Genomic DNA, 11,770 nt, shown 5'->3' with positions numbered 1-11,770 from the left:
GGCGAGTAGACTGGGTGCTAGTGTTTATAATGGCCGCTTCGCTTTCAATCTTTTCAATCTTTAATTTTCGCTGTCTCTTTTATCTGTTGTTCTCCGTTGTTCGTGCCGCGTGGCTTGAAGGCTATTGACTGTTTGACTTAACTACAGGTAAGAAAAACTTTATAAGGGCTTATTTTAAAACACTAGAGTAAAACTAAACTACGTATTTACTATTAGACAGCGTCCCTCTCCTTACATTGTGGGGGAAAAGGAAAACCGTTTTGAATGTGTGTTATTAAATTTGGTTACCGGCTTCGTGGCATACTCGCCGATCGCAGAGCGAATGGCAGGCGATCGTAGAAATGGTGAGAATTTGGGTATCCGTTTGTTTCGTTACAAAAGTCTTAACATGTTATCGCTTGGTTGTACGATCAGAAATATTCACGGAATATTTAAGGAAATCTGAGAAAATTGATTGAATTAGATCGAATTCTAAATTGTTCTGATTGAGTTTTTTTTTTGTGAAGAGAATGACAAGCTTCGATCTGCCACGTCATATATGTAGTCTGAAATCAGATCAGATGGCCAAACTAAAATAAAGATTTATTTTTTTACATCTATTTGTTAACTAACTGTTGAATATTGTATAGATTTTGTTCAGCACGATTTTTTTTGATACAGAAACAACTGTTTTTCACATAAATAGTGACGAGGAGGTTGAGGCTAAATTGATTGACCTAAAAGCAGTTCTTTCAGCTATAAAATCAAGACCCAGAAAAATTACAATAATTTGCCCAGAACATAAACCAAATTTTTTTTTTGGGAAATCAGAACCTTTTGTTTGAACATAGCCCATTCACTATACATCAAACTCCCCAGCTGTGAATAAAGTAGAATGCGATATTTTCTAAAATCAATAATATATTTCTTTTATAAGACCGTTGTGAGTAAAAAACATCAGAACTAGAGCCCATTTAGAATAAACCACTAAAACAAGAAGTCTCCTATTTGTTTTCATGAATGGTTTACTTAAATGCAAAGTAAAACTGATACAATAATTATTATCTTTGGAGCTAAAAATGAGAACCAGTGTATTATGCTTTTTGTCATCCCCTCCTCCCCCAAAAAATATTTTCCACCGTAAAAAAATACCACAAAACTACTCATCCAAAAAGTCCTGGGATTTCAAATTTCAAGCCTCAAAGAGGTTTTCACAGCCCTTAAGTCCTCTCGGCAACTGGCCCGTGTTGACTACAGTAGCTATGGACAATAAATATGTAACAAATTATACGATATTCTAAGTTTTTTTTTACTTGATTGATAAATAAAAAGCAATGTGTATAAACCATATTTTCTTGATTTTTACCTTGCCCTGAATAAACAATGGAGGAAAAATCGTTGTCCGGACAAGGGAAAAATTGAGGGAAAAATTTGTGATCAAATATGGAGGTGCAATATATATGAAAGAGAAGCTTTTTCTTTGAAATCCTCCAGCTTCAATACATTTCATTTCTTTTGTGTAGTCTTTGTATTGTATTTTAAGTTATTGAATATTGTATAACTTTGTTTCATTACTCTCTTTTACACTTCTGTTGCCTTAGTTATATTTCACTTAACAGGATACTTTTGTTCCTGGAACAATACAAGCGTAATCCAGCCGTTAACTGATGCAATATATTGGGATCTTGGCACTTTTATAGTTGTATGAGTACATTAGCACATTTAGAGCTTTTGCATATCTCAAAAGACTGACCAAAAGCAGATATCCTTTGTTTCCAAACAAGCCTTTTCAAAGCAGCCTTCAAATACCAAAAACGACATGGCAAATGGAGTACAAATTATTTTTTCACATGGTAACAAACATAATCGAATGGAATTCTGCTTTCTTAATTCTAGAAGGAGCAATATTTATTGCAAATTTAATTTAACCTGTATTCAGTTCAACTCTGATGCTAAATTTATATATTTAAAATGGGCAAGGAACAAAATTATTAAGACAGAATCTGCCTGGATTTCAAGTATGGGTAATAATTGGACAAAATAATTGAAAATTATGTACCAAAATTAATTGCAACACCATTTTGAATTTATTTTAAGCTTGTATTTCATCTGTGAACTTGAGCTATGATGGAATCTGCCAGGACTTGTAGAAGTTATTGAACAAAATTGTGTACCTTTTTTTGCTTTCTTATCAAAAGAAACCTTTTCTAACACCAAACATCGAAAAAAATTTCGAAGTTTAGCTAAATCTCACTAACAGAATCCCTTTAAAGACACAGGCTTTTGCATATAGCTTTAGAACTTTGAATTTTATCCTGTAGTGGACTCTTTTATGCTCCTCTGCAAATGCATGGAGATTACCCCGGTACTCACAAATAATAATTATTTAAGCCAAAAATTGAACAGTTTCACTGTGATTTTATTGCAAATGTTTTTTCTTATACTTTGTCATTTAATTACTAACAATTTGGACAGGTGAACATACCATAATTTCTTGATTAAATGCTCCAGGCATTTATTTTAAACTGAATCTGGTGAGCCCAGTGTTTATTTGAATCCAGCAGTGTTTTTAGCCCGGTTTTTACTAAGAAACAGTTTTTATTCATTATTTTTTACAAAAATGTATCTAGCTATATTTAAGATACCTACAGCTTATTATGCCTCGGACAAATATCTGAGGGCAGGGTTGGAAGTAAGCACTTGCTCACTCAGGTAAGTGTCAAAACTGTCAGACGAGTACAAATCATTGATCACTTGCAAGCCCAGTTTGGCGAGTATGATTTTCACATCCTGAATATATTACTCAAAAATAAGCATAACTTCCTACTCTCCAATTAAAAATAATCTGCACATTTTTCTTTGTTTCCTTTTTTATTACTTTTAATAAGGGCCACAGGTTAATAAGTTTAATAACTGTCAACATTTGTACTGTTTTGAAATCACCCATGATCCCACAAATTTCTGGTTCGTGAACATATTCAGAATTGGGAGTATAAAGCATGCAGAAATATTTATTGAAGTGGCAAGATGACCGCCAAATGTCAAACGTGCTTCAAAATTACAGTTGAATATTTTATATATTTTGCCTCCACTTCACAAAAAATAAGCACACAGCTTATAAGGACAAATAATTTTTTATAAGAAAGCGGCCTGGCAAGAACCAAGCTAGCCCGCGAATGCAGATGCATTTCCGGCTGTCGCTTCTCTCCGCCCAAACATTTTTTGGCCGAGAGAAGCGACAGCCGGAAATGCATCTGCATTCGCAGGCTAGAACCAAGCCAAACAATGATAGATATGTTCATGAGGGGAAGGGGGCTAAATATTTTTTGTCTGTGTGTGAAGTGTTGAGGAGACTGGGCAAGTGCAGCTTGAAGGTCACTCACCCAGATGACAAGTGCTCTGAAATTTTAGTTTCCAACCCTGTGAGGGGCCTATTTTCAACTCCACCTTGCAGACCTGGCATTTCTTTGGTACCTGGAGTGTGGAGGGGGACAGGGGGGCAAGAGACTGGAAGAAAAAGGCGAGAAGTGGGATAAGAGAGGGCAGGAAGCGGAAAGGGGCGGGAAGTGGGAGTAAAAGGTACGGGAGGCGGGAGTAAAAGGTATTGGAGGCAGAAGGCTCAGACCCCCCTGTCTCCACCCACTTATGGTATCTTATAACTCACCCTTGTTTCAACCATCATTTCATTCCCATTTTGTTACAATGTCAGTTTTTTTTTTTTTACTTTTTTTTCTGCAGGTCTAAGGACATCATTGTGAAACCTGCTTGAAATTACATAAAGTGCAATATGGAGAAACAATCATCATCCAAAAAGGTCTCCACAGAGGAGAAACCTTTTAAATGCAAGCAGTGTGGCAAGTGCTTTGCTCTGGCTGGAAATCTGAAGCAACATACTAAAATGCATTCAGGAGAAAAACCTTATCAGTGCAACCAGTGTGGCAAGCGCTTTAACCACACAGGAAATCTAAGGCAACATGAGAGATTACACACAGGAGAGAAACCTTTTAAATGCAAACATTGTGGCAAGTGCTTCAATCAGGCAGGAAATCTAACACAACATTCCAGATTACATACAGGAGAGAGACCTTTTAAATGCAAGTTCTGTGACAAGTGTTTTTACATAGTTGGAAATCTAAGGCAACATGAGAGATTACATACAGGAGAGAAACCGTTTAAGTGTAACCAGTGTGGCAAGTGTTTTACACAGGTAAGCACTCTTACGCTACACAAACGAACTCACACAGGGGAGAAGCCTTATAAATGCAACCATTGTGGCAAGTGTTTTAGTCATCCAGGAAATCTAAAGAAACATGCGAAGATACATAAGGGACAGAATGCTTTTAAATGCAACCAGTGTGGCCGATGTTTCAATCAGGCAGAACATCTAACGGAACACACCCAGTTACATTTAGAAGGAAAGTCTTTCAAATGTAACCAGTGTGGCCAGTTTTTTCGTAGGCTTAAGCAGCATGAAAAAACACATACAGAAGAGAAGCTGTTTGACTGTCATCATTGTGGCAAGAGTTTTAGACGTGCATGGACTCTAAAACTACATAAAACAACACACAGGACAGTGAAGCTGGAAAAAGATGGTAATTGCTTCAGCATCTCTGAACTTTTAAGCGACATAAAAACAATCAAGCAGGAATGAAGCCTAATGAATGAGCGCATTGTGATGAGCATTTTAAATAAGGAATACAAGAACTGTAAAACATATATTTATATACTGACCTGCATGAAAGCAAATTCTTCAGGACAGTGTTTTAATCGACTGAGAAACTTGGTCATATGTAATATAACCTCCATTTTCATGGTTTGTATGTCCTTTGCCTTTAAAGTTCTATAAGCCATACAGGGCTAAAAATCGACTGTCCCGTTTCTCATGCCCCACCCTGGGTATGGTTTTTGACTCCTCAGGTTCAGTGAACTGAGGGTATATAATTTCATTAGCTCCTCTGTCCTAAACAGGGCCTGAACCTGTCCTAGGCAGGGTATGGCTGCAAGACTGTCATTAAATATTTACATTGTTTTTACTTTAGCTTCAATGAAAAGCATATCTTTTTTTGCTGGGATTGGTGTTCGCCTTCCAATGCGTCGAACATCCCATATGGGACGCAATCACAATAAAGCCGGTGTAAATGATTGTCGATGTTGTCCTTTGTCCTAAATAGGGTTTAAAATAGGGGGTGTCATCCTACATAGGGTAGGTTTTTATTGTCTTTAACAGGGTCAGGGTACCAAACCCCCAGCGGCACCCCTATACCTAAACATAGGTCAAGTACCCCCCTGGGTCTCATGTACGCCTAGACTGGGAACAGGCTCCCAGCTACGTGAAGCCCAGTAGCCATAGCTCATTAAAACGCTCTCATGAAATTAAAAAGATCGAAAATTAAAAGAAAATAAGTTTAAAAAAGAAAAATTGTAAAATATGTACAAAATTCGATTATAACTATAGTTAAAAAGTATTTAAAAAAGCAATGTCAAGCTAAACATCTTACAGTCTTACCCTCAAATGTTCACGAGTTTTCAACAAGTACCTATAATTTATTTGTTTTAATTTATTTATTTATTATGATGTAATGGTGGAATAATAAAAAAGGATGTTGGCAAAAATATCTTCTTAAATGTGTTTTAATTTTTATATAAAACTGATATTGCATTTAGACATAAGTTGAAGTTAACTTGAAGCCCAGATAAGTAAATACTGCATGATCGAACATGTTTTATTCCCTGGAAAAGTCCTGTAGCATTGAGACCAAGTTGACATGAATTTTCTTTGAAATATTCCCTGGTGAATTTTCAATGTTATTGATTACTCTTGTGGACCATAGAAAAGACGCCATAAAATGTCCCAAACTTTGCAGTGAAACCACTCATCTGCAGTTCGTGATGTCATTATTTGGCAAGTTTAAGGTTTAAACCAGGACTAAATGTGGTTGCCGAGCATAAAAGCCCATAAAATGCGATGCTAGTGGAGCAGATTTAGCTCATATCTGACCAAACAAGCAGCTATTTCAAAGAGAAATAGTGTTTCGTTTCCTGATTGCGGAAGGGTAAGAATAGTGTAACACTTAAGGAGAGGTGGGTTTGGGGTTTACTTTAATTTGGAGAAGGTCCTAGTGTATGTTAAATTTGCCGAATTTATGCACGAGTGCAAAATGAAAAGAAGAACTTCATATTCAGTAGTAACTTAAATTCTCATTTTACACCTACTGTCGATTTTATGTAAAGGAGACATAAACTACGTCCTGCTGCAGTTTGGCTTTCAAGAGTTCAAGTAACACATAAATATTTCTCTTTATAGAAATAGCATATGTCTTTATCTCCAAATTAAGCTAAGTGAAGGGAGCTTGCCTTTATCGTTTTTACTCATCCAGTGGAAATTAAAATGATTTTTTTAATTCTGCAGAACACTTTTTGCTTAAAAATGGCACCCGATAACATAACTTTGGATGTTACATGAATGGAAAAATAACTTACAGAAAATATTTAAATATATTCCTATCAATGTGGGGAAACATGAAACCACAAGAGTAAAATGCAAGATCAGAGTAATGCAATTAATTTAAATGGTTTATTTTTTGAAACAAACAATCCTAAAATAAATCAGTTCCATAAATAAAGTGTTTTGTGACTATTGATCTCTGATAAAATGCAAAACAACACTTTAATCGAAGATGAAATTATTACCTTTTGACAAAAAGCTTGAGGTATATACTTCTCTGAGTTGATCACATGCTCAAATCAAATAAATGCCAAATTCATACAAACCAAAACCCTGGTCGACAAGAACAGAGATAAGCACACTGTTTCGAAGCCATTTCTTCAAAATGAAATGCCTGTTGTCACTTTACAAAGACACGTAAACAACCAATGCAAATTAATGTAAAAAGCTACCATACACAGATTTTTAACAAGGATTTTTAATTAAGCAAAATTCAAGTTTAAAGAAAGTTATATGTTGTATATAGACTAGTCGTACCAGGATTGTATTTTGCTCGATCCGCGCTGCACGCTCTCCCGGCAAATATAAAATTATCTCCACAGAATAAGACACAGCCAAGTTGCTTCTGTTGTCAGTGTAACAGCCTTGCATTGGTAACACTGATAATAACGATTTGCATTTTTGGCGATACTGTGGAGTTTCGATCAGACCGCGATGGCTTTGAATAATCCAAATAATGTTTATATCATTAACTTAATCTCAGCAAATCTGCACCAGCAGTTGCAACGGTAGTTAATATTGAGCGTTACATCAACTAAGGAGACGAATTTAGTTCGACACGGCAGTTGCACACCTTGCTATACGATACTGTCCATACAAAATTTAAACTTTGAGCAGAACTTATCAACTTTCCGTGCAGACTCGAATGTTTTTGCGACGCCGACGTGACACTGATCACGCAATTCCGGGTACATCCACGCGAGAACCCACGCAATTTTGCGTGTATTCGCGCTGTTTGTGACGTCGAAGATGCCGTGAAATTTTCCTGTACAAATAGAATAGGGCAATCTCCCACATTTATACATTCCTCTGTTACATGTAGTGAAATTAACTTTGTAAGTCACCTGCAAATATGCACTTCTCTTTGTAGCGCACTTAAGAGGGCGTCTTTCTTAGAAGCACCCACTCAATCTCGCTTAAAAAATAATTTTGCCTGAAACTCTGTCAGCTGAAAGACATTACCAAGGCAAGAACTAAAACAGATATGGTTTGATTTGAAATGATATTCTGGCCGCGTTAGGAGCCTTAAAATATTTTTCCCTTGTCGGCGCCGGTCACAACGTCTCGAAAATTGAAAAATATGCACTTTACGTAACACTGTAAAATATTTATTTCGCATCATCCAGCCGCAAATTTTATATCAACTTGCTCATAAACCTTTCTAGTTTTACAAGACAGTCACAATTTGCCTCTCAATTCTCCTGAAAAGGCAAAATCGAGCGTATTATGACCACTACTAATCGCCTTTGAGCAAAGGCTGTAAATTGGCTTCGATTAGAGGCTATTTTTTAAATTTTGGGACCAACCTAATACTTCTAGCCTATCCAGCCAAAAAGAGTAGTCGTTTATCTACAAATATGTGCAAAATCCCATGTACGTTTTCAATATTTCAAAAATTATGACCGTTTTTATCAGCACATGTACCAGCATTTTCGATTTTTCGCCTATATTAAAATCGACTTCTCTCGAGCAGATTTTGACACACGTACAGCCTACCTGCTTCTCATCTCGGCTTATGTCCAACGTTAGACGGTTAACAATCCCCAGATTGCTATAAAATCTCATAATAACTCCAGCAAATTGGTAGGTATTGCCTTCAAAACTTGAGCACCACGGCATCTATCGAGTCCCTTGTTAGCGAGCGAAAGCCCGAATCCAAGGCTACATTTCGCACTAAATACCCCATTAAACACCGTTTCAGAGCCGTATTTCTTCGAGAATCAGACAAAAGACCCTCCGAGACTGGTATTTAGAGAACATAGCCGTGATTTGAGGTCTTAAATTCCGAAGAAACAACACCATTTACAGTGTACATCTCGACAATCGATACTGTGTGATGCTGTTTCCGCAGAGGTCCGCATAAATGGGGAGACCGCTGCTCGAAATGCTCGCCTGTGCCAACAACCACCATATTTTTTTAAATCAAAATGTGGAAAGCAATTTCGAGTTTTAAAGAAATCAATCCTATAAATAAATAAACAAACACGAAGCCTCGTGCCAAATGGCCCATACTGTCACAGCTTATCCCGGTTTCGATAGCATTAAGCGGCTAGGAATATTTCTCGTCCTTCCTGGATGGAATATAGTTCACCGCATCTTCACCCCCCCCTCCTGCATTATTTTGCCAGTACCTATTTAACGGAGGGTGCGGTTAGAGTCAGAGAGTAAAGTTTTACTCAAGAATACTACAACACTGAACCCTGGCTAGGAATCGAACTCGCGTGCGTCTTCCGGACGCCGGGGCTTTTTCGTGAGTTTTGATTTGTAGAGAATTTAATGCGATCAGGCTGGCTTCAATTTGCTCACATTAATTGCTTATTTTTACTATAGTGTGTTCGCGGCAACGAAAACGCCATAGGATTATGAAAAGTTCCCTTAAATTGTTTTGATGAGAGGGAGAGAGACAGAATGAAGCAGCTGCGTTTAGGCGTGAAGCCAAGACTCTCAACACTGTCTGTTACTCTTATGGGATGTTTACAGTTCATTCGAAACTCATGCACTTCAGCGGCTCGCTACGTCAATTCTTTTATTCGATTTTACAGGAATCCCAAAGTGGCTACAGGTGGCTTTCAGCATGACCACATTGAATTTTTGAAGCGTGTTGCTGTAGTAACACTCACAGAAGTCATACGTGTCGTAGCAGATGGGATGGGAGACGTTGATTTCTCTGTTAACCTGGTCTACCAGGTTAACGGGTATTTTCCTGGAGGCATTGGACATCTTTCTCGTCATCCGGCGACATTTTGGGAAGGTGTGCCTTTCGCCCAGTTTTCCTAGTGTAAACCGTGCCGTAAGGTGTTCTTTAACCTTCGGCGAAACAACGTTGCTCCTCGGTTTGTTAGGCCCATCCTCAGACCTGCGACGGCTTATTCCGTACTCTAGTTATCCGTCAAAAATTGTCCAGAGTATTAAAAATGTCAGATAAGGCAATTTTTTTTAAGAAAACGTGGCAACTTTCTGGCGGCCGTCTAAAGTCTTGTGTGGCGTGAAACTCCGAAATTCAAAATGCAATATCTTACAGACGGCGAATGATATTTATTTATTTATTTATTTATTTATTTATTTATTTATTATTTATTCATATGGGAGGCGCGGTGGCCTATTTGTTAGCGCGTCGCCGGACTCCAGATCGAACTGTCCGGCAGTTCGATCCCTGGCCAGGGTTACTGTGTTGTACTATTCTTGAGTAAGACACTTTACTCTCATAGCGCCTCTACCCACCCAGCTTTATAAATAGGTACCGGCAAAATAATGCTGGGAGGGCCGGGGGGTGGGGAACTGCGATGGACTAGAATTCCATCCAGGAGGGAGTAGAAATATTTCTAGCCGCTTAATGCTATCGAAACCGGGATAAGCTGTGACAGCATGGGCCATTTGGCACGTTTTTTTTTTTTTTTTATTTATTTTTTTTTTTTTTTTTTAAAATTGAAATTTTTTTTTCATTTTTTAATAAAAAAAAATGGTGGTTGTTGGGACAGGGGGGGGGGGTCTCCCCATTTTTGGGGCCCTGGGGGGAAAAAAAAAAAAAAAAATAAATTGGAGATATAAACTGAAAATGGTTTTTTTTTTCCGAAATTTAAGACCTAAAATCACGGATATGTTCTCTAAATACCAGTCTCGGAGGGTCTTTTGTCTGATTCTCGAAGAAATACGGCTCTGAAACGGTGTTTAATGGGGTATTCAGTGCGAATATAGCCTTGGATTCGGGCTGTCCTCGCTAACAAGGGACTCGATAGATGCCGTGAAAAAAAAAAAAAAAAAAAAAAAGAAATTTTCCTGTACAAATAGAATAGGGCAATCTCCCACATTTATACAATCCTCTGTTACATGTAGTGAAATTAACTTTGTAAGTCACCTGCAAATATGCACTTCTCTTTGTAGAACGAAAAAACACTTAAGCTCTACCGTGCGAGCATGCAAACAAGAGATACGCCAAGTCATCCCGTTTTTCTTTGCGCTTGTAAACACTGGTTGGTGGAAATTTACTTCCGTTTCAGAATAACATTAAACGCTACGAGAGCTTTCTCTAGTTTTCTTACAATACATCGCTTTAGTCAAACTTAAAACCATTGCAGTCGTTAGATATTTCTGTTTGCAACGAATCTAAATTTTTTTGGTCATGCTGAGGAATATATTTCCGATATTTGAAGAACATGACTGTTTTTACGAAATTAATTGCCATCGGTCATACGTATTTACTTTGTGGTTACGACCGTTCTTGTGATTGGATAGCAGCCCCCCGTGCGAACAAACACGACAAGTCATCCCTTTTTTGTTTGCGCTTGCAAACACTGATTGGTGAAAATTTACTTCCGTTTCAGAAAATCGCTAGAATGTTTACTTAACAATTAAACGCTACGAGAGCTTTCTCTAGTTTTCTTACAATACATCGCTTTAATCAAACTTAAAACCATTGCAGTCGTCAGATATTTCTGTTTGCAACGATTCTCAATATTTTTTATCATGCTGAGAATATTCTTTCCGATATTTGAAGAACATGTTTTTACGAAATTAATTGCCTTCAGTCAAACGTATTTACTTTGTGGTTACGACCGTTCTTCTGATTGGATAGTAGCCCTCACTGTGTAAATAGTTCACATCGAAGCCAAAATAATACCGTATCGTTTCTGAGGAAACGAAACAAAAATGTCAAAGCTTTCCAAAAATACGCTTTTGAAAAAATTTCGGCAAGATTTCCGCACAGCCCCATACATTAATTATGCATACAATTTTCTGACTGACTCGTTCTTTTCATGATTGCTGTTTGTGTGTAGAGATGGTATGAAATATTTGCATACATAATTAATGTATGGGGCTGTGAGGAAATCTTTTCGTCCAGTTATGTGCATTTCTTCTTTTACAATATTCCCAACACCACCTCGCGCGCGCGCGTGCTTCTCCCTTTGCCACGTGATATATGAAGACGACTGGGGACGAGTCAGCTGGAGCCCAGTCTGTTCGCGCAATGTGGACTGGACTGGACTGGACAGGACCGAACCGGACTTTTTATCAAGAACGACAGATCTAAACCAAGGGGGCCTTAATATAGAAGGAAGTGATTGTGGT

General features: G+C 37.7%; 1 protein-coding gene across 1 annotated transcript; it reads left to right on the top strand.

Moving 5' to 3' along the window:
• Nucleotides 1-13: 13 nt before the first annotated feature.
• On the top strand, nucleotides 14-5,572 carry LOC144658306 (uncharacterized). Its single transcript, XM_078518718.1, has 2 exons — nucleotides 14-147; nucleotides 3,718-5,572. Exon 2 carries the CDS (start codon nucleotides 3,767-3,769, stop codon nucleotides 4,628-4,630), a length of 864 nt encoding a protein of 287 aa, XP_078374844.1. The 5' UTR covers nucleotides 14-147; nucleotides 3,718-3,766; the 3' UTR covers nucleotides 4,631-5,572.
• Nucleotides 5,573-11,770: the final 6,198 nt, after the last annotated feature.

Source organism: Oculina patagonica, chromosome 6 (assembly GCF_052425735.1).
Source record: "Oculina patagonica isolate OP01 chromosome 6, crgOcupat, whole genome shotgun sequence".
NCBI lineage: Eukaryota > Metazoa > Cnidaria > Anthozoa > Scleractinia > Oculinidae > Oculina > Oculina patagonica.
Note: the sequence above shows the minus strand (reverse complement) of the source record. Positions and strands in the feature narration are given on the sequence as shown.

Bases quoted from the DNA above. Each gene is read 5' to 3' on its own strand.
- LOC144658306 (XM_078518718.1), top strand. From the start codon at position 3,767: ATGGAGAAACAATCATCATCCAAAAAGGTCTCCACAGAGGAGAAACCT.